At 44.4% G+C, this 24,086-nt stretch overlaps 1 protein-coding gene across 7 annotated transcripts in view; it reads right to left on the bottom strand.

Moving 5' to 3' along the window:
- The window catches only part of CYFIP1 (cytoplasmic FMR1 interacting protein 1), a 133,733-nt gene that overhangs the window by 18,316 nt on the left and 91,331 nt on the right, over nt 1-24,086 (bottom strand). For all 7 annotated transcript variants that reach the window (XM_035023903.1, XM_035023904.1, XM_035023905.1 and 4 more), the window contains 5 exons: nt 12,951-13,094; nt 9,864-9,954; nt 8,675-8,805; nt 898-970; nt 269-363 (listed from right to left, as the gene is read on the bottom strand). In XM_035023903.1, the coding sequence (XP_034879794.1) occupies nt 269-363; nt 898-970; nt 8,675-8,805; nt 9,864-9,954; nt 12,951-13,094 (534 nt within the window). The remainder of the gene's footprint in view (nt 1-268; nt 364-897; nt 971-8,674; nt 8,806-9,863; nt 9,955-12,950; nt 13,095-24,086) is intronic.

The following is a 24,086-nucleotide window of genomic DNA, read 5'->3' as shown; positions in this document are numbered from 1 at the left end:
GATATATAAGAAAAACAAGTAACATTTACTGTGTATGTCTTATGTGCTAGGTAATGTCCTAAGTCCTTTGCACATGTTAACTCATTCAGACTTCCCAACCACCCTGTGACAAGGTCCTGTTATGAACCCCACTGGAGACACTGAGGCTTGAGAAGGCCCATCCGACTTCATGATGCCTTCAGGGTGGGTCACCCACAGCCTGTATTCTGAAGCCCCAGCCCCAGGCCTGATGTGGATACCAAGTGACAGCCGTCACAGTATGCATTACCTGAGGGGTGCCCAGTCGTTCAATCAGAGGGACAAGATGCAGCGGGGCGTACTTTGATTCTAGTCTTTTCATTTTGGCATCAAGTCTCTCGCCCTCTGCAGTGGAAAAAATATTTTAATTTCTGATCCTCTGCATGAAAAATGATACTGAAGTTTAATTTTGTCAAAGAAACAAATGAAAGATTTCTTACAGATTCTCTCTGAACATTACAGAACTGGCTTATTTTAAATATTAATTCAAAATGACAGAATTGATTTTCTGTTCAATATTCATTTTTTAAAACACAAAATTCCAAATGTAATCAAAATCAGAGAATAGTACAAAACCCTCTGTACCCATCTGCTGCATGAGTATCAACTCATGATACTCTTGTTTCATAGACACTCAACATCTATGAACAATAGCATAGGAGCTATTTTGAAGCACATCCAATACGTATCATTTCAGCCTTTAATCCTTCAATTATTCAATATTTATCTAACCATGTTACATTACCAATTACCTCCAGTTATGACTGAACAGGCACCAAACTCAAACAAAACTGGCACTAAGTTCTCTGGTCACAAGGACCAAGTGTCACCACTGCAAAGGGCAGTCTGGACTCCCTGGTAAGGGACACATAGACTCACCTTTCACGTGGACTCTCGGCAAGATGTTCTGAAATGGGGCTGCATGCAATAGGTCACACACTTCTTCTAAAGACTAGAGCACAAGAAGAAGATTGCATTAGGACATTTACCTCACCACAGAGACAGAGAAGTCGTGCTGAAAACAAGATGTATCTTTGCCATTTAGTGTAAAACAAATACTCTAAGCAGCACTGTGCAGAACTCTCTGGGATGATGGAAATGTTCCCTGTGCTACACACTTATATAGTTACCAGCCACATATGGCTCGTACACCTGAATAACCAAATTTAAATTGTATTCACTTTCAATTAATTTAAATACAGAAATGAGTAAAAACCAGTATTGAATATTGAAAACAATGGCCTTTGTTTTCCAGGATTTACCAGCCTGGCAGCCCGAATCTGCTAATTGCTACCAGCCTCTTAAGAAGTTTGTAACTTAGTTATAACACAGTTTATAACGAGACACTGCTACACAGACAGGAGGAAGGGTAATTCCTCTCTGAACAGCACTAGATGCAGAAGGAAAGGCAGCGTCACTCTTGTACACAAACGAAGTTCTGAGCGGTCACTCTGAACCTGCTTTTGGATCACAACACCTCTAAAGAGGTAATAAAAACCCTACAGAAGACCCATTCTCCAGAATATTGCAGTGTAGAGGGAAAGTTTACCTCTGATATCACAGAGGTTGCAGAACTCCTAAAAACTTACCACAAACCCAAAGGTGGTCAAGAACAAGGCATTTTTCCAGACTCTGAGGGCTCTTAAACTATAGAGAAGGGCCCTGAAGATCAGTGTGTTCACCGTGGGGCAGGCAGAAGATGCCAATGAGCTCTCTCTCATGCCTCCGACTCTACATCCATCTTGAAATCTTATAATCCCCCAGTAATAAAACAAATTTCTAAACAAAAAAACTGTTTTCAGAAAGTCAAGACGTATATCAACTGATGATATTTTCCCTTCTGAGAATCTCCCCAGATGATGGCAAAGCGAAGACCAAGAAGAGGAAGAGAAGACTTTCTGTCCTTATCAAGTGAGGGTCCTACTGTCACATAATACAAATCTAGTGCAGTAGCCAGTCAGCTGCCGCCTGTTCCCCCAGGACACTCCAGAGGGAGACTGACCCCTCCACACATCGTCTTCCATTCCTGAGGCCAGCTGCAAAGCATGAGCTCCTCATGCAGAATATATGTAGTAGAAGCCACCTCTGGGCCAGGGTACCCAACACCTGTTCCCCTGGGCCTTCTACTCTAGGTGAAGATGATGTTGGGGGAGGAGAGAGGAACAAACTAAAAAAAGGGACAGGGTCAGATGATGACTGTGTGCTATGCAAACACATAAAAGAGGGTGATGTCAATGGAATACTATGCAGCTACAAAAAGGATAAGAAATGTCCCCACTTCTGATGTAGAATGATCTCCAGCATATATTTACTGTTGAGTGAAAAAAGCAACATGGAAAGGAGTGAATGGCCGGCCTGCACCAACAGAGTTGTAGGGGGGCAGCTGGAAGGTGACTGACTGCAAGAAAGTGGTCAGGCTGATGGATGGCGGATGGGAGACTTGGTTAAGGGACGACAGCTGCCAAGTAGGAATGCTGGGGGCAGAGCCAAACACGCGAGCTCCACAGGCAGTAAGGAGCCTGCAGGCCAGCAAAACCATCCAAGAGGGGTGGCTCATCTGGCTGTGCTGCTTCCAGGTGCTACTGCCAATGGTCTCAAATTTTTGCCCCCAAACCAAGCCAGAAAAACTGAGAATAGCTATAAAAACCAGCATTTAAAACAAACAAGCAATTGACACTATTCTAAAATAAAGAGTTTATTAAAACACAACCATAAACTAAAACAAAACAAATGAACAAACAAACAAAAAAAACCGCAACTACATTATCAAACTTTCCAGGCTAGGATTTTTTGGGTTTTAAAAAATTTTTTATTTAAATCCAATTTAATTAGGGGTGCCTGGGTGGCTCAGTCGGTTAAGCATCTGCCTTTGGCTCAGGTCATGATCCCAGGGTCCTGGGACTGAGCCCCGCATCAGGCTCCCTGCTCAGCTGGGAGTCTGCTTCTGTCTCTCTCCTCCTCTGCCCCTCCCCACCACTTGTTCTCTGTCAGATACATAAAATCTTAAAAATAAATAAATAAATAAATAAATAAATAAATAAATAAATCCAATTTAGTTAACATACAGTGTACTATTAGTTTCAGGGGTAGAGTTTAGTGATTCATCAGTTGCATATAACACCCAGTGCTCATTACATCACATGCCCTCTTTAATGCCCATCACCCAGTTACCCCATCCCCCCACCCACTTCCCCTCCAGCAACCTGTTTGTTTCCTAGAGTTAAGAGTCCCTTATGGTTTGCCTCCCTCTGTTTTTGCCTTATTTTATTTTTCCTTCCCTTCCCTTACATTCATCTGTTTTGTTTCTTAAATTCCACATGAGTGAAATCATCTGATATTTGTCTTTCTCTGACTTATTTCACTCAGCATAATACCCTCTAGTTCCATCTATGTCCGTTGCAAATGGCAAGATTTCATTCTTTTATTTTTTAAAGATCTTATTTATTTATTTGACAGAGAGAGACACAGCGAGAGAGGGAACACAAGCAGGGGGAGTGGGAGAGGGAGAAGCAGGCTTCCCGCCGAGCAGAGAGCCCGACGTGGGGCTCTATCCCAGGACCCCAGGATCATGACCCTTAGCCGAAGGCAGACGCTTAACGACTGAGCCACCCAGGCATCCCAGATTTCATTCTTTTCGATAGCTGAGTAATATTCCTGTGTGTGTGTGTGATCTTTTTTATACCAGGCTAGGTTTTTAGGGAGTAGAATTTGAAAAGCAAAATGAAAGAAACTTCTTCAGAAAGTTAAATGTATCTACGCAATGCACAGATTCAGAATAAGTAAGGTCAACATTTTTGGCTACTGAATCCAATCCTGGTGCCTGCTGGGGCCACTACTGACTGCATGGCAGCATGGTCAGGCCCTTGGGGGTCCCACCCACATGCTTGCTGCCCTGGCAGCTGGGTCACAGTTACCCCACTTTTCTAATGTGACAATCTGATTTACCCTGAGTATCTCCATTTATAATAGTGGGAACCCACACAAATACCAAAACATATTACTACCTTCCTCAGAGAGTCCAAAATAAGCACCAAGAAGAGATCAGTGTCTGGAGTCTTCAAAACTATCCTTAGGTTTGGTGGGATTTGGGCATAATCATCTGAGACGGGAGTGAGAATAGCCATGTTGTCTTCGACCTTGGAGAGTTTCACATTGATGGACCTATAGGAAATAGCACCTCCTACTTCCAAAAGGACAAAAGCAACACCACAAAATTCCAGTCTGGGGCCTGATCTGGCAGCAGACCTGCCCAACACAGAAATTCTGGCTTCTCACCACTTGCACAAGGTGCACGGACAAGGGAATCCAGAGAAGGGAGAAGTGAAGGGGTGACAGTGAGAAGAGGGCGTGAGGAGGGGTGGTGACAGGCATCCCTACAGGGCAGGGCTGCTGTGTCTGTAAGAGAGCCAGGCATGTGTTCACTATGCCTCAGGCACAGGCCCCAGAATCTGCTGCACTTGACTAAGATGTAGATGATGCTCTTTTCTTTTTTTTTTAATTTTTTTTTTCAAAGATTTTATTTATTTATTTGAGAGAGAGAGAGAGACAGCGAGAGAGGGAACACAAGCAGGGGGGAGAGGGAGAAGCAGGCTTCCCGCGGAGCAGGGAGCCCGACGCGGGGCTCGATCCCAGAACTCTGAGATCATGACCTGAGCCAAAGGCAGACGCCCAACGACTGAGCCACCCAGGTGCCCCAGATGATGCTCTTTTCATTCACTGTTTCAGAAATATTCATACATTCATAAGTCAAAGTTTGCTTTCAAATCAACTGACAACTCTTTATAACATTTTTCCTAGGTGCCCAGTACTGTGCTTGCCACTCAAAGGAGCTAAGCACAACAGTATATACCTAAGACACAAGCCTAGTCTTAGAAGGGAGAAGATGAGGGGGATCTGTGTCAACTGGGTGCTAGAGACCCAGCTCTCACCAGGCCCGAGGCCTAGAGGATCCCTCCACTGTTGAGCCACCAATTCCTACTGGATTGTGGTGAGGTCTTTAAGAGTGCTGAACAACTCTCACAAGGGATTTGCTTGTCTTGAGAGATATGCAACAGGCATAATTGAAGGAACAAGGCAGCAAGGATCACATTGGTTTCAGATCTCTCTTTTTCTAAGTTCCTTTTTTTTTTTTTTTTAAAGATTATTTATTTATTTGACAGAGAGCACACAAGTAGGCAGAGCTGCAGGTACAGGGAGAGGGAGAAGCAGGCTCCCCGCTGAGCAAGGAGCCCAACGTGGGGCTCGATCCCAGGACCCTAGGATCATGACCTGAGCTGAAGGCAGATGCTTAACCGACTGAGCCACCCAGGCGCCCCTTTTTCTAACTTTCTAATACAGCATCACACTCCATCCAAAAGCCAATAAGTGTCCAACTGTTGAGCTGACAATGGGTGTAGACTGTTCCTTTGAGCTGATGAGAGATGAGTTCTGCTCTTCCAGCATCAAACTCCTATGGTTCTATAATTCTTTTATGTCCATACAAGGATCTTTGACTTCTTCTATTTCATAGGTGAAGAAAAGCTTTTGATAGTTTATCTTACTTCCTAAAAGCACAGCTAAACCAGAGAAAAAACCAGCCTTCTAATGATTCCCTGCCACTAAGTAAGTCAATTCCATAAGGCAGTCCTCCCTCAGTAAAACTTGGGGCTCCCTGCCATAACCCAAAGCCAGGGACTGAAAGGCACTTTCAGACTTAGACACATGTAGACAAGAAGAATTGCACTTTATGTTGTGTGTTCAGGAAAAGTCAATACATGAAGGAAATCTTCCTATACTAAATATTTAAAATTCATGATAAGAGATTACGATTTAAAGTAATTCTTCCTGGGGCGCCTGGGTGGCTCAGTTGGTTAAGTGTCTGCCTTCAGTTCACGTCATGATCCCGGAGTCCTGGGATCAAGCCCTGCGTTGGGCTCCCTGCTCAGTGGGGAATCTGCTTCTCCCTCCTCCTCTGTCCCTCCACCCTGCTCATGCTCTCTCTATTGCTCTCCCTCTAAAATAAATAAAATCTTAAAAAAAATAATAAAGTAATTCTTCCTAACTTATCTGGTTGCTAAAAATTCACAAATAGGGATACTTGGGTGGCTCAGTCAGTTAAGCGTCTGCCTTCAGCTCAGGTCATGATCCCAGGGTCCTGGGATCGAGCCCCGCACTGGGCTCCCTGCTCAGCAGAGAGCCTGCTTCTCTCTCTCTCTCCCTCTGCCTGCCTCTCTGCCTGCTTGTGCTCTCTAGCAAAAAAATAAATAAAATCTATAAAACAAAAAATTCAAATACGGGGCGCTTGGGTAGCTCAGTCAGTGAAGTGTCTGACTGTTGGTTTCAGCTCAGGTCATGATCTCAGGGTCATGGGACGGAGCCCCATGTTGGGCTCCGCTCTCAGCAGGGAGTCTGCTTCTCTCTCTCTCTTTTTGCCCCACCCTCTGGTGGCACGTGCTCTTTCTAAACTATATAAACCTTTTTAAAAAAATTTCACAGATATTGCAGTAGAAGATTCAGTTCTCCCTAACGTTCCTAGAGCAAGGCTGCCCTGGATGTCAGCTGCTTGCCAGCCCCACGGCCAGCCTGCCTGCTCTTTGCAGGACTGCCCAGCGCAGCCTGTGATTCTGGTGGGTCCTCCACCTCACGCCGTCACTCCTGCTGTGGAGAGGGTAGCACATGAGGGGCTGCTCACTCAGAGTCCATGCTGACTTGCAGATGGCCTAGGGTTCCCTGACTTTGTCACTACGTGGAAAGGGTCGACCCAGCAACGTAGCAACAAAGGGGAAAGTCAAAAGATGCAGGTCCGATGGGAGGCCATGAGCTCTCAGAGTATCCACATCCAACCTTGGACTACCTGACAATGTTTGTTTTTTTTAACTTATTTTTTTTATTTTTGTAATTGGATGTAAGGTGGCCAATCCAGTGGCTCGGCCCCTAGAAGCGTGGCAGTCTGAATCCCATGCCCTGAAGTGCATATGGGCACCATGGTCCCATGTGCCCATATGGGACCCTGCCCCTGCCAAGGTCCCAGGGCCCTGAAGAAAGAAGACTGCTTTAAGAAGCAACATAGCAAAAGATCTCTTCAAATAGGTCTAGAGACATAACCAATTAACACTGAAATGCCTGTTTGCCCCTGCCAAAGTCCCAGGGCCCTGAAGAAAGGAGACTGCTTTAAGAAGCAACATAGCAAAAGATCTCTTCAAATAGGTCTAGAGACATAACCAATTAACACTGAAATGCCTGTTTGCCTTTTCAATACATTTGACAAGCTGATACTTTCAGAGCAGAGCAAAGATATATAAGGATGCTACATACCCTTGAAGAAGAATACAGTAAGAGAACATGTCCTGTCAGGTAGCAAGACTTAAGTTAGAGCTATAATGAATAAGAATGTGTTGTTATGCCGTGGACAGACATATGACCAATGGGTCATGGCAGAAAGCCTGGACGCTGACCAGTGCATCCACAGAAAGGAGGGGTCCTTCAGCCACTGGAGGAGGGACAGACAACCGATCAACCCCATAGAGGAAAAAAAGAAACATCATCCACTCCTACTTCACACACAAAAAAACAATTCCGGAAGGATTATGAACTTAAATATAGAAAGCAAAACTTAAAACCTTCATATGAAAACAGAATATCTTCATGACCCCTAGGTAGGAAGGAACTTCTTTAAAAAGATACAAAAAGTGCTAACTATACCAAAAAAGAGACTACAGTCAAATTAAGAGTATCAGTTTATAAAAAAAATCACCACTATCAGAGTGAAAAGACAAACCACAAACAGGGAGAAGTATTTGCAATGTGCGTAACACACAAAGGTTATACAAAGAGCTTCTATAAACAAGCTGTAGAAGAATAGGTAAAAGACACAATGGTGGATTTAACAGAATAGGAAGAGCAAGCAACAAACGAAGATGCCTACCTCCTTAGTCACAGAGAGAAAATCAGAGGAAGGCCAGAAGAGATTCTGTTACAGTCACTAGGTTTTCCAATTCAGAATGCTCAGTTGTCATGAGGGGACTGAGAGAAGGCTAAATGACACCACAAGAAGGCAATCAGTGGAGAGAACCGGTGTCCCCTGGGGCAATTTCTCAGTAGTGGTAAGCTTTCAGCATTTACTTTATTATGCTGTCTACTACAGTAGTCATGGGACATATGTAGCTTTTTAAACATAAAATAATTAAAATTCTACAAAACTTAAAAATTGGTTCTTCAGTCACACTTTTTTGTTTTTTGCCCTGCAATCTTTTTATCTGAGAGAGCTGAGATCTTGGACACCACTGTGGCCTCAACAAGACCCTGCCCCAGCGTGCTCCAACACACTTCAAGTACTCAACAGCCTCAGGAACAGAACTTTCCATCACGCAAACAGCTCTCCTGGGCAGCCGTGCTTTATACCCTACATATATGTCACATATGTTTGTGCAGATACTACATAATAAAATGCTCCACAGTGCTCACACAGTAAAACATTCTTAAATGATGAATTACATTGCATTTTTGTTTTTCAGTTACAGGAAACAAATACAAATTAAAGTCTAAATAGTCACACCCCAAAAAAGAATGGTGCTTTACCCCCATTAAATAACCCTAATAAATCAGGCCTCTAAAAAATGCCTTTTTCTGTAGTGAATGACTCTGCACGGCCTGGGGCTTGGCTGGGCTGAGCACTCACCAGGCTTTGCTCGATGAGTAGGCAGAAGAGGACAGCATTGCCCACTTCCCGCAGGTTCTGGAAGCACACGGTCTTCAGCTCTGCATACTCAACAATGTCCTTCAGCTGGTGGTGGAAGAACTCTAGGATGCCTATGGTAGCAGAGAGTGAGCAGGGGGACTGGGGAGGCTGGAGGCACAGCCTGGGGTCTACGGCTGGGCACACTCGTGCTGGCCATGGAACATCCTCGGACACTGCCACTGGGCCTGCTATGGAGATGGCCACATGTCCCCTGACCCCAACACCTTTCTTGTTTGTCCATCCCCTGGGTCTTGGGCCTTGGCTCCAAAACCTTTCTCCACCAACCCTGTATCTTCTGAGGAGGCACCACATTACCAGAATAAAGGAGAAAGACCACACTGTCACCTCCAGCAGAAACAGAAAAGGTTTGGATAAAATTCAGTATCCCTTCACAGGCATAGAAGGGAACATACTTAATTTGATAAAGGACATCTATAAAACACCTGCTGCAGCTAATGTCATACTCAGTGGTAAAACCTGCATACTTTCTCCCTGAGCTCCAGAGCAAGACAACACATTTTCATCACTGTCCTAGAGATCCTGCACAGTGCAATAGGGCACAAAAAGACCAGGCACAAAAACTAGAAAGAAAGTTAAAATTCCCTAATTTGATCTACACATTCAAATGCTGACCCAGTCAAAAATCCACAAGCTGACTCCAGAATTTATGTGGTCATGAAGACCTAGAAGAGCCAAAACAACTCTAAGAAGAACAAAGTTAGAGACTTAACAGGTTTCAAACTCCTCAGCCCAGCAGGTCAGGTCCCAGCTGGACCTGGCAGGTGAGCTCCCTGTCCCTCCCTGGTTGGTGATCTTCAAGGTCCCCGTGCTGTCCAGGAGTCAAGGCCTCACAGGGTTCAGAGGCCCATCACCCATCGGTGACTAAAGGGTGCTGCCTCCCCCTGCCAGCTTCCTCACTCAAATGTGGTGATTCCAACACACCTTCCCACACACCTGCTCCCAGCTGGAAGGCTGGCTGGTTGGTTCTAGTGGAAACAATCAGACTATGATTGGATTCCCGGCCTCCTCCCACCTAGGGAAAGCAGATCCTATCCTTATCAGTAAATTCTGACTTGCTTTCCCAGGCTGCAGTCTGAACACCTGCAGCCCCGGGAGGCGCTGCACTCACCAGGAGAGCCATACTCATGCCGGGGCAGGCGGCAGATCTTGGGCATCACCTCCATCAGCGTCTTCACGTACTGCAGGATTGTGCCTTGCAGCTGCAGGAGAGAGAGGCTGCATCAGCCACTGGCCGCCACTGTCCCAGAGGTTGTGAGTGCTGCATGGGGCTTCTAAAAAGGAGTCTGTTAGTAAAACACATGGCAATGGGCAGGACTGAAAATCACTTTGGCTGGGAAAGGAAATCCTATCCACAGAACGAAAACAACCCCCGCCAGGGTGACTTAAATGCATGTTCTAAAACACAATTCCTCTCTCAGGAGGCAAACGGTCTGAGATGTGACAACGGGAGGGCGAGGAGCTCAAGTTGCATCCAACTTTGGTGAGCACAGTGGCCCTGGGGAAGCAAACATCCTCACGGGGTGGTTTCTGTATTCCTCTGTTGGACCTGCTGCAGCTCCAACACTGGACTCTGTCACCTCATGCACCTAACACCTTCCAAGTTATGTGTTTTGGGGCAGAGGCTTTAGCTGAAGGTCCTAACAGAGACCAAGTGGGTCATGTAGTCATGGCTGTGTCAAAAGACCCAACTTTTATATATTCTAATTGATTTCTTTTTTTTTTTTAATGAATTTTTTTTTTTTAAGATTTTATTTATTTATTTGAGAGAGAGAGAGAGAAACAGCATGAGAGGGGATAGGGTCAGAGAGAGAAGCAGGCTCCCCGCTGAGCTGGGAGCCCGATGCAGGACTCGATCCCAGGACTCCGGGATCATGACCTGAGCCGAAGGCAGTCGCTTAACCAACTGAGCCACCCAGGCGCCCCAATATTCTAATTGATTTCTGATCCAAAAAGAATTTTGTCAACTTCTTAGAATTCTGTCAGCTTTTGCTTTACATTGTTAATAATCATACCATCTCCTTGATGGATTGCCACTTTAACTATGTGGCCACAAATTCAGCTTTAAGGATGGAAAAGACCTAAAGAATCTTAAAGAAATAGGCTCAATCACAGAAAGACAATTAAAATAGGGGCATCTGGGTGGCTCAGTCTGTTAAGCGTCTGCCTTCGGCTCAGGTCATGATCCCGGAGTCCTGGAATTGAGCCCCACATCGGGCTCCCTGCTCAGCGAGGAGTGTGCTTCTCCCTTTGCCTCTGTCCCTCCCCCCGCTCATGCTCTCTTTCTCAAATAAACAAATGAAACCTTTTTTAAAAATGACTAAAATAATGGGAAAAGATTAAAGATTAAGATTTTATGAAGTTCTTTCTCAGTTAACAGAAATAACACATAGAAAACTAAATCTAGGGCGCCTGGGTGGCTCAGTTGGTTAAGCAACTGCCTTCGGCTCAGGTCACGATCCTGGAGTCCCAGGATCGAGTCCTGCATCGGGCTCCTTGCTCGGTGGGGAGGCTGCTTCTCCCTCTGACCCTCCCCCATCTCATGTGCTGTCTCTCATTCTCTCTCAAATAAATAAAATCTTAAAAAAAAAGAAAAAAAGAAAGAAAGAAAACTAAATCTAGGGATGCCTGGGTGGCTCAGTCAGTTAAGCATCTGCCTTCAGCTCAGGTCATGATCCCAGGGTCCTGGGATTGAGTCCCACATTGGGCTCCCTGTTCAGGGGGAAGCCTGCTTCTCCCTCTGCCTGCCGCTCCCTGCTTGTGTGCTTGCTCACTCTCTCTCTGGTATTTATTTTTTAAATAAAATCTTTTTTTTTTTTAAGATTTTATTTTTTGACAGAGAGAGAGGGAACACAGCAGGGGGAGTGGGAAAGGGAGAAGCAGGCTTCCCGCCGAGCAGGGAGCCAGATGTGGGGCTTGATCCTAGGACCCTGGGATCATGACCTGAGCCGAACCCAGACGCTTAATGACTAAGCCACCCAGGCGCCCCTTATATAAAATCTTAAAAAAAAGAAAAGAAAACTTAATCTGTGATAACCTACAAACATCATTTTCTCACTTACTCTTTCCAAAAAGACTTAAATAAAAGACTTCTGCACATAACTTCTGACCTCAATCTGAAGTTACACAGATGAGTGTCTGAATCCTTTATTCACAGTTTAACCCCTGGTACCCAGGAAAGGCACACACCATCAGCCCTGTAAGGGGGTGGGGAAGACTACTTTTGGATATAAAGGCCACATTTTCTTAAAAGGAAATCTGTATTTTGGCACTTAACTTTTTCTGTGAATTAGTTAAAATAACATGGACCTGGCTTTTCCACCCCAGTGAATTCAAGGCTGCATGTGATACTGTGATTTATAACAAAAAATACATATTTTTAGTATTTAGTCTTGTACCTGTTCCTGGCACAGAGCCCCTGAAACCCTTCAAATTATCCTAAGAGAGCCTTCAAGGTGTCTCTGGTTATGTTAATGAGGTGACTTTTGGAAAGCACCCACCAATGGGAGCTGGTTGCCAGGAGAACCAACCCCATGGTAAGATTTGGGACTTTTAGACCCACCCCCAGACTCCTGGGGACGGGGAAGGGGCTAGAGGTTCATTCAGTCACCAAAGGCCAATGATTTAATCAGTCCTGCTGATGTAGTGAAACCCCCATAAAAACCTAATAGGGTGGGGTTTGGGGAGTCTACAAGTTGGGGAACTGGAACAGTTCCACAGGTCCCCGTGAGGGGACCCAAACTGCATGAAGACAGAAGCTCCTTTCTTTGGGACCTCTAGCTATGTATCTCTTCATCTGGCTGTTGATTTGTATCCTTTGTAACAAACTGGTAATCTAGTGAGTAAACTGGTTTCCTGAGTTTTGTGAGCTGTCCTAGCAGATAACTGAACCCAAGGAGGGGGCTGTAGAAACCTCTGACTTATAGCCAGTGGGTCAAAGGCACAGGTGACAAATTACACTGGAGACTGAGTGGGAGTGGGCACGGGGCAGTCTTGTGGGTGAAAGCCCTTAAACTGTGGAATCTGATGCTATCTACCTCCAGGTAAACAGTGCTAGAATTGAGCTGAACTGAAGGACACCCAGCTGGTACCCAAGAATTGCTCAGTGGAGTGTCTGAATCCTTTATGCCCCTCCCCACATTACAATTGGGTGCAGAACCCTTCACCATGTAAAGGAGGTCCATGGAGGGAAACCTACCAGGCTCTTCACGACCTTCAGCAGCTCCTCCATGACCACTGCAATGCCCTGGTAGCCGAGCAGCCGGCAGATGACCTGGAAGTGAGGAGGCCCCACGAAGTTCCGGTAGCTGCCATAAATGCTAGAGTACGCCAAGTTCAAAGCCTGGGGGAAAAAGAACGTAAGTGCTTCATGAAATCTCCAGAGTTCTCAACGTGCTTACTGTGCACACAAGATGAAGAATTGCTGCACCAAAGATGCAATCAATATACAGCGCCCTTAAGGTGGAGAACACCAGAGAATTTGTGACACTTGCCCTTACTGGTATTTATGTCTTCAACATGAAGACATGACAAGCAAGCTTATTAAAACAGAAAAAAGAAACAAATTTCAAAGATTTATCAAACTGCCAGTTCCACAGAAGCCATCTGAGGTCCTGGAATGAGAAACAAGCACATCCTCACTGCTACATCCTCAGAGCTGCTCCCAGTCTCCAGGGGGAGACATCTGAGGACAGAGAGCGACGGAGCAGGGAAACTGTCTTCTCAGGGACACGAAGGGAGCTGGAGACAGCAGCCCCCACAGGGGGAGTAGGTGACAAAGGTAATCAGGGTGGTTTCCTGCAGGAGGGGACCTCCAAGCTTGTCTAAGGACATGGCGCCCACTAGGCAGGAGGACCCCTAATAAGCATTCAGTACTGTGTGTTTCCGTGTCAGCACTTCTTCAGCGGCATCCCACAAATTCGGATATATTTGCATTTCATTTAGTTAGGTGTCTTTTAAAACAATTTCCCTTCAGACTTCCTCTTGACCCATGGATCATATAGAAATGTATTAATTTCAAGTCTTTGGAGATTTTCTTGTCATCTTTTTATTACTGATTTCTAGTTTGAGTCCACTATGGTCAGAGAACTCTTTTAATTTTCTTGAGGTTTGTTTTATGGCCCAGAATATGGTCTATCTGGGGGGGAACGCTCCATGGGCACTTGAAAACAATGTATGTTCTGATGTTGTTGGGTGGAGTGTTCTACACGTCAACAATATCCTTTTGGTTGATGCTGTTTAGTTCTTTATTGTTGCTGATTTTCTGTCTACTGACTTTATTGATGACTAAGAAGAATGATGAATTCCCCAAATATAATTGTGGACTTGTTCATTTCTCTCATTTATGTCAGTATTTGCTTCAAGTATTTTGAAGTTCTGTTGTTTGGTACACAAACATTTAGGATTGCCATATTTTCTTGGTTGCTTGATCCTATTATATAATGTCTCTCTTGGTCTCTGATTAATAGTCTTTGCTTCAAAATCTTATTTTTTAAAAATGTTTACTTTCTTTTTAGATTTCTTTTTTTTTTTTTTTAAGATTTATTTATTTGTCAGAGAGAGAGAGAGCATAAGCAGGGGGAGCGGCACGCAGAGGGAGAAGCAGGCTTCCCACTGAGCAGAGAGCCCGATTCGGGACTCGATCTCAGGACCCTGGGATCATGACCTGAGTCGAAGGCAGATGCTTAACCAACTGAGCCACCCAGGCGTCCTTACTTTATCTTATATTAATACAGTCACTCCTTTCTTCTGATTAATGTTTGTATAATATATCTTTATCTATCCTTTTACTTTCAACGTACCAATATCATTAATTTGAAGTACGCTTCTTGTTCAATCATGCTTTTTAAATCCACTCTGCCAAACCTCAGTATTTTCACTGTATTTAGACCACTTACATTTAGTACATTTACATTTAGTAATTATACATAATCTAATTATTGATATCTAAGTACGGTCTGTTTCATGCTTCCTGACTTCTTCTGGGTCACTTCAACATTTTCTAGAATTTCACTGTGGTTGACCTATAGTAGTTTCAAGAGTATCTCTTCACACAGATGTGTTAGTGGTTGTTCTAGGTCTTATATTATACATTATATGAGTTATCACAATCCACTGTTACCAACATTTTACCACTTCGATTGAAGTGTATCAACCTCACCTCCATTTAGGTTCCCCGAATCCTCCCCTTGCCCCCTTTATCATTGTCTTAAATATTTCCTCTATATACACCAAAAACCACATCAGAAAGGGATTCAGAAGAATCAGCACAGCAGCTCTTGAGTATCTTCAGGAGGCCTGCTTGCAATTCCTGGGAATTCAGCCCTTGGAATGTTACCAACTGATAAGGTTGTTTTCTACTACTGGGACATTTAACCATGCTATACAACTTGTCTACGTAGGATGTACAAGTAGTGATTTATGGGGGCTCCTTTCCTTCTGGGGGTTCTGGAGTTTTAATAACTGTGAATAGTCAAGACAGGAGGCATGTGCCTATGTACCCAGCCCTAGTGAAAGCCTTGGACATGAGCAATTGAGTGGGCTTCTGTTCTCTGGGCAGAAAAACTGCACGTCCCATGCAATCCCCATGAGGGACATCTTTGGTAGCCTGTGCCTGGTTCGATCACCACCTGATGCATCTTTTTCCCTTACTGGTCCTGCTTTGTATCCTTCAGCAATAAGGAACTATAGCTGTGAGTACAACTGACTGAGTCTATGAGTCCTTCTGGACAAGCAAAATGTGTGGGTGGTCCTAGAACCGAAAAACACAAAGTCTGGGACTAAACAATTACCAAACACTGACCAGCTTGGAAGCCCTGCCAAGTGCCCATCCTGTGCCCAAGCCTACAACCCCTGCCTACAACCACAATCCCACTCGAAAGGGGCATATTTTGATCATCAGCTTAGATACACCTTCCTCTTCCTAACTCCTCCTTAAAGCACCACAATGTGCATTTAAATGCTAGGATTTGGTGTGAGTTTTTTTGCTTGATAATAAATTTTAATGTTTCAAAAGGAAACCATGAAAAACATCAGTGATATCTAATGGCCTCAGGAGCTTGGGAAGATGCTGGAGGAGGACCCTCGGCTCACCCCCATCCCATCTCCAAGATATCATCCACCTCCAAGTCAATCGCTTCAGAGAGCGATCTGAAGACTGGAAGAACAAACTCCACGATGAACATAGAGAAGAAGTTACATCTGAAATATTAGGAAGGTCAGAAAGGCAGAGGGAGGCTGACCGCAAGAAGAGGGAGCTGCGTGTCCAAAGAGGGCAGAGAAACAGGCACCAGGGAACTCACGTGGGGAGAACTAATCCCCGTAACTTTGGGCTTTAAAAACCAGAGAAGCTGCATCAAAATCAATAAAAGCAGGCCAAGTCATATTATAATTAAATTTGTAAAATATAGTGATAAAGAAAAAAATCCTAAATGCAGCAAGACAAAGGAAGTCCCTAACTTACAAGGAAGACCCATAAGGTTAGCAGCAGACTCTTTGTAGAAACGTGGCAAGCCAGAAGGGACTGGCATGATAAATTCAATGTGATGAGTGTGAAAAATCTGCAGCCAAGAATACTCTATCCAGGAAGGTTAGCATTCACAATAGGAGGAGATAAAAGAGTTTCCCAGAAAACAAAAACTGAAGGAGTTCGTAACCACCAATCTAGCCCTGCAAGAAATATTAAGAGACTCTTTGAGTGGGAAGGAAAGACAAAAAGCAACAAAGACTAGAAAGGAATGGAAAAAATCTCCAAAAACAATGACAAAACAAGTAAAAACTAGGTACTAAATACATATCTATCAATAATTACTCTGAATATAAATGGACTAAATGTTCCAATCGAAAGACATATGCTATTATAATGGATTAAAAAAACAAGACCCATCTCTATGCTGCCTATAAGATACTCATTTTATTTACTTGCTTTTAAATTTTTTCTTTCTTTTTCTTTATTTTTTTTACAAGAGACTCATTTTAGACCTAAAGATACCTGCAGATTGAAATGAGGGGATGGAGAAATATTTATCATGCAAATGGACATATGGAACCATAAAAGACCCCAAATAGCCAAAGCAATCTTGAAAAAGAAAAGCAAAGCTGGAGGCATCACAATTCCGGACTTCAAGTTACAGTACAAAACTTTATAATCTAGACATTATGGTACTGGCACAAAATAGAAACGCAGATCAATGGAACAGAATAGAAAACCCAGAAATGGACTGACGACTACATCGTCAACTAATCTTCGACAAAGCAGTAAAGAATATTCAATGGAAAAAAGACAGTCTCTTCAACAAATGGTGTTGGTAAAACTGGACAGCCACACGCAGAAGAATGAAACTGGACCACTGTCTTACAGCATACACAAAAGTAAACTCAAAATGGATGAAAGACCTCAATGTGAAACAGGAATTCATCAAAATCCTAGAGAACACAGGCAGAAACCTCTTTGACCTCAGTTGTAGCAAATTCTTACTAGATATGTCTCCTGAGGCAAGGGAAACAAAAGCAAAAATAAACTATTGGGACTTCATCAAGACAAAAAGCTTCTGCATAGCAAAGGAAACAATGAACAAAACTAAAAGGCACCTTTGAAATTGGAGAAGGTATGTGCAAATAACACACCTGATAAAGGCTTAATATCCAAAATATATAAAGAACTTATAATACTCAACACCCAAAAAACAAATAATCCAGTTAAAAAATGGGCAGAAGACATGAACAGACAATTTTCCAAAGAAGACATATAGATGGCTACAGACACATAAAAAGATGCTCAACGCTGTGAATTGTGCAAGACTGTTGAATCACAGATCTATACCTCTGAAACAAATAATGCAATATATGTTAAGAAAAAAAAAAAGAAGAAGATAGCAGGAAGGGAAGAATGAAGGGGGAGAAACTGGAGGGGGAGACGAACCATGAGAGACGATGGACTCTGAAAAACAAACTGAGGGTTCTAGAGGGGAGGGGGGTGGGAGGATGGGTTAGCCTGCTGGTGGGTATTAAAGAGGGCACGTACTGCATGGAGCACTGGGTGTTATGCACAAACAATGAATCATGGAACACTACATCAAAGACTAATGATGTAATGTGTGGTGATTAACATAACAATTAAAAATTTAAAAAAAAGAAAAAAGATGCTCAAAATTACTCATCATGAGGGATTCAGGGATTCTCTCTCTCCCTCTGCCCCTCCCCCCACCCCCTCAAAAAGAAATTGTCCACCTCATGCCTTTTTGTAGGGTTGGAGGAGGTTAGTCAGAATGGCTAAAATCAACAACAAAGGAAACAACAAATGTTGGAGAGTAAGTGGAGAAAGGGGAACCCTCTTACACTGATGGTGGGAGTGCAAACCTGTGCACGCACTCTGGAAACCAGTATGGAGGTTCCTCAAAAAGTTAAAAATCGAACTACCCTAGGACCTAGCAATTACATTACTAGATATTTATCCAAAGGATACAAACATAGTGATTTGATGGGACACATGCACCCTGATGTTTATAGCAGCAATGTCCACAATAGCCAAGCTAGGGAAAGGGCCCAAATGTCCATGATGAATGGATAAAGATGTGGTGTGTGTGTATATACATATATATACACACATACACACAATGGAGTATCACTCAGCCAAAAAAAAAGAATGAAATCTTACCATTTGCAACAACTTGGATGGAGCTAGAGAGTATTATGCTAAGCGAAAATATCAGTCAGAGAAAGACAAACACCACTTGGTTTCACTCATGCGTGGAATTTAAGAAATAAAACAGATGCGTGTAACTCTCATTCATTTCCAGCTAAAATTTCACCTGCAGAACGAACGTGTATAATTAGATCCCATGATAATAGAGACTGAGAAGTCCCAGGCTCTGTCCTCAACGAGCCTGAGACACAGGAAAGATGGTGGTGTAAATCATTCTGAGTCTGTTGGACTGAAAACCAGGGGATCCCTTGGTGTATTACTCAGTCCAAGAATAGGAGAAGAAAAGATGAGATGAACAGTTCAAGCAAAGACACAGAAATAAAAGGGGTGACTGATTCCTTTAAAAAAAAAAAAGAAAGAAAGAAAACAGATGCACACAGGGGGCAAAAAATAGAGGCAAACCAGAAAACAGACCCTTAACTATAGAGAACAAACTGAGGGTTACTGGAGGGGGAGTGGTGGGGTGGTGGGGGGGTGGGATGGGTTAAATAGGCGATGGGGATTAAACAGGGCCCCTGTTGTGATGAGCACACAGTGATGTATGAAGTGTTGAATCACTAAATTGTACACATGAAACTAATATTACACTGTATGTTAACTAACTAGAATTTAAATAAAAAGAGAAAGAATGAAATCTTGCCATTTGTAACAACATGGCTTAATCCTAGGACCCTGAGATAATGACCTGAACCTAAGTCAAACGCTTTACCGACTGAGCTACCCAGGTGCCCCTATTTAATCTAATTCTTTAAAAAACTATCCACCTTGGAGTGCCTGGGTGCTTCAGTCAGTTAAGCATCCAACTCTTGATTTTGGATCAGGTCATGATCTCAGGGTGGTAAGACTGAGCCCCACACTGGGCTTTGTGCTCAGTGCAGAGTCTGCTTGAGATTCTCTCTCTCCCTCTGCCCCTCCCCCCACCCCCTCAAAAAGAAATTGTCCACCTCATGCCTTTTTGTAGGGTTGGAGGAGGTGGGCAGCCTGCACCCATATACCAGCCAGAATCACAGTGTATGCCCATTTTCCAAGGGCATGGTCCTAGCACGGTCAAGTTCAAGTTGCCATCTGTAGTGAGAGGAATGAAGGTGAGCAAGACAACAGAAATGAAAGGTTCACACTCTAAAGAACAGAGGATTAGGGGGGCGCCTGGGTGGCTCAGTTGGTTAAGCGACTGCCTTCGGCTCAGGTCATGATCCCAGGGTCCTGGGATTCGAGTCCTACATCGGGCTCCCGGCTCAGCGGGAAGCCTGCTTCTCCCTCTCCCACTCCCCCTGCTTGTGTTCCTGCTCTCGCTGTCTCTGTCTCTGTCAAATAAAAAAATAAAATCTTTAAAAAAAAAAAAAAAAGAACAGAGGATTAGGGAAGTATGGGTTAGGAACATTAAAAGGTGTCCTCGTGTAGGCCATGTGGGGGTGGCAGCCCCCTGGCTCCTGATCTGTGTCCTGGCCTCGACTGCCCTGAGATTAAAAGGCAAGCTGGTATTAGGCAAGCTGGTCTACACTTGTGGCCAGCTTCACTCAACCAGCAGCTCACAGAACAGGTTTCTCTCAGGGTCCACAGAGTGTGGGTGTCACCTGGATGTGGGAATGAGGCAGAGTCTGTTAACTGCCTGGGCCTCATGTCCCACCATAAGCATCACCTGTCTGAGCTGAGGGGCTTCACAGTGGCAGCACTGAGCCAGGTGCTTTCATCTCCCACTTCCCTTCTCTGAAGCAAGTGCCACTGGGGGTTCTCCTCTGCAGGTGAGAAATCTCTGGCCAAGTGGGAGGAGGGAAGAGGGCAGGTGCCTGAGGCTACCTGCCTGTGCCTCAACAGCTTCAGCCTCCTCTCTACCCTCTGTGCCTCACTGGTCATACTCCCAAACCTGCGGGAGTGCCCTTTCCTTGCCCAGATCAGGCGATTCTGGCTCTTGGCTCTTGGTGCCTGTCTGCACCCCAGTGCCCAGCCAACACCTTCAGGCCTCTCTGGAGCAAGGCCTACACTCACATCCTGCTGCACCAAGAACCTTCCTCCCTGACCGAGGCCAGGCACAGCCCAGGTCACAGCGCATGCAAAGGAAACACTTGCTGAGTGACCCCTGAGACTATGACTGCAACTCATTATCTGTAGAAAAAAAAAACATTACTTAATATTTTAAAAAATGGTAGTCTCAGCAACACAGCAGACAGAACAATGATGCCTGGTCTTCTTCACTCCTGGTCATCATCACGAGGCTTAAAATACAGCAGCGAAAATCCTGACCCTAACCAATGGGGGGCAACGTGATCCTCCAACCCACCCCCCACCCCCTCTCAACTCCCACAACCCTTGCCTCCGCTGAGTGAACTGTGAAGCCAGCCTGGCTGCTGCCAGAACACTCAGCACGGCAGCATCCTCCCCCACTCACAGCAAGGTCTGTGACATGTGGCACAAACAGACCTGGGAAGAGGAGTGGACACACGCCCTAGGGATGAAGGCCTCTTCCCTTTAACCTCCCTAAATCTAGCCCTCCCTGACTTCAAAAACTGACACCTCCACTCACCAACTGCCAGAAACCTAGGAAAGATCTTTGGGTCTTCCTTTTCTCTCACCATCCATCTTCAGGTCATCAGCAAGTCCAGTCAAGTCCACTGCCAAAATATCCCCTGAATGCATCTACTTCTCTTCATCTCTGTCAGCGCTACTTAGTCCAAGGCACCACCTCCTGCTTGGACTAGGGTAACATCTCTCCACCAGCCACCATTCTCCGTCTGCTTCCTGACCGCCCCCTCACACCTTGGCCCTAAGCTGCCTGCCATACACCCCACCCACCCCTATCTCATGACAGAGCCTCGGCCCTCAGGGCCCTCTGCAGGGTTGGATCCTTCTCAGCATCCAGATCTTGTTAGAGCAAGGCCTCTCCAAAAACCAACCAAAGCTCTGTTACAACATCCTAGGAGCCACCTTCTCACAGGGACATGCTCATCTCCCCTCCCAGGGACATGCAGAGCGCATGGCGCCGCCCAAATGCAGAAAACAGAGATAGCATCAATTTCAGCTTGAAATTCCACATTTCCTTGCAAAACACAGGCAGCTTCTATTTCTGCCAACACTGGTTTCCCCTTCCTCCCAAGTGTATCCCTACTTAACCCTCTGGCTTGTCCCACTAAGACATCTATCATTTTCTTCTTGGCTGACAGGCTGAAAATTTTAAATGGACACATTAGTTTGTAAAGTGTTGTGGTGTGATTAAGACAGAAGTGGGCGGCTGAAGGGAAGATAACATCACGAGCCTGGAGAAGTTGGAGGAAAGGAGGAGGGTGAGCCAAGGGCCCGTCTCTTCAAAGACTAGTCATAAGGGAATACTGACATGCTGACACCATCCTGAGAGCCACCACAGGGACCCAGGTGGTCCTTTTATGTCATTATGTTAATAGGCTCATTTCTGCACCTGTGAGAAGAACGTGCAGAAAATACAGAGAAGATACTGCCCAAACCTCAGCCCCTCAGAGCTTCACAGCAGAATGAAGCAGCAGCTGCTCAGTGCTAAAGGCTCTGAGACCACAGGGGCTAGTGTCCGTACCTGGGGAAGCGGGCCATGCCCCACGTCCCTACACAGCCCACAGGCTGGGCCGTGTGAAGACAGAGACTGACACCAACATCAGAGGGAGCAGCCTAAAACCCTAGTGAGAACAGTGCAAACAGACCATAGAGTTCAGAAAAGGAAAACGTTTCTGACTCAGCCCTCCTAACGACTGTACTGCATTCCACTGAACAATAACATATTGTAATATTCTTGATGGTCAGTTAGGCTGCTACCATATTTTTTATGACAATGTTGTATGACCACCCCCATAACAGACCTCACTTTATACATGTCTGATTTACTCCTTAGCTGTCCAGCTTCCTACAAGTGCGAACATTTAAATATTTTTTCTTTTATTATTAACATATAATGTATTACTTGTTTCAGGGGTACAGGTCTGTGATTCATCAATCTGATATAATACACAGTGCTCACCAAACACATACCTTCCCCAGTGTCCATCACCCAGTTACCCCATCCTTCCCAGCCCCCCTCCACTCCAGCAGCCCTCAGTTTGTTTCCTGAGATTAAGAGTCTCCTGGGGCGTCTGGGTGGTTCAGTCGTTAAGCATCTGCCTTCTGCTCAGGTCATGATCCCAGGGTCCTGGGATCAAGCCCCACATCGGGCTCCCTGCTCAGCTGGAGGCCTGCTTCTCCTTCTCCCACTCCCCCTGCTTGTGTTCCCTCTCTCGCTGTGTCTCTCTCTGTCAAATAAATAAATAAAATCTTAAAAAAAAAAAAAAAGAAGAGTCTCTTATGGTTTGTCTCCCTCTCTGGTTTCTTCATATTTCATTTTTTCCTCTCTTTCCCTATGATCCTCTGTCTTGTTCCTCAAATTCCACATATCAGTGAGATAATAATTCTTTCTCTGATTGCCTTATTTCGCTTAGCATAATACCCTCTAGTTCCATCCGCATGTCATTGCAAATGGCAAGATTTCATTTTTTGATGGCTGCATACTAGTCCACTATAGATAGATATATAGATATATATAGATATATATAGACATATCTATATATATATATATCTATATATATATCACCTCTTCTTCAACCATTTATCTGTCGATGGACATCTGGCCTCTTTCCATAGTTTGGATATTGTGGACATTGCTACTATAAATATTGGGGTGCAGGGGCCCCTTCGGATCACTACAATTGTATCTTTGGGGTAAATACCCAGTAGTGCAATTGGTGGATCATAGGGTAGCTCTATTTTCAACTTTTTGAGGAACCTCCATACTGTTTTCCAGAATGGCTGCACCAGCTTGCATTCCCACCAACAGTGTAGGAGGGTTCCCCTTTTCTCTGCATCCTCGCCAACATCTGTCTTTTCCTGACTTGTTAATTGTAGCCATTCTACCTGGTGTGAGGTGGTAGCTCGTTGTGGTTTTGATTTGTACTTCCCTGATGCCGAATGAGGTTGAGCACTTTTTCATGTGTCTGTTGACCATTTGGATATCTTCTTTGCAGAAATGTCTGTTCATGTCTTCTGCCCAATTCTTGATTAGATTATTTGTTCCTTGGGTGTTGAGTTTGATAAGTTCTTTATAGATTTTGGATACTACCCCTTAAATTGATATGTCATTTGCAAATATCTTCTTCCATTCTGTCGGTTGTCTTTTGGTTTTGTTGACTGTTTCCTTTGCTCTACAAAAGCTTTTTATCTTGATGAAGTCCCAATAGTTCATTTTTGCCCTTGCTTCCCTTGCCTTTGGTAATGTGTCTAGGAAGAAGCTGCTGCAGCTGAGATCAAAGAGGTTGCTGCCTGTGTTCTCCTCAAGGATTGTGATGGACTTCTGTCTCACACTGAGGTCTTTCAACCATTTTGAGTCTATTCTTGTGTGTGGTGTAAGGAAATGGTTCCATTTCATTCTTCTGCACGTGGCTGTCGCATTTTCCCAACACCATTTGTTGAAGAGACTTCTTTCCATTGGACGTTTCCTGCTTTATCGAAGATTAGTTGACCATAGAGTTGAGAGTTCACTTCTGAGTTCTCTATTCTGTTCCACTGATCTATGCATCTGTTTTGTGCCAGTACCATATTGTATTGATTATTACAGCTTTGTAATAGAGCTTGAAGTCCGGA

Source organism: Mirounga leonina, unplaced genomic scaffold (genome assembly GCF_011800145.1).
Source record: "Mirounga leonina isolate KUSES-001 unplaced genomic scaffold, KU_Mleo_1.0 Mir_178, whole genome shotgun sequence".
NCBI classification, from domain to species: domain Eukaryota; kingdom Metazoa; phylum Chordata; class Mammalia; order Carnivora; family Phocidae; genus Mirounga; species Mirounga leonina.
Note: the sequence above shows the minus strand (reverse complement) of the source record. Positions and strands in the feature narration are given on the sequence as shown.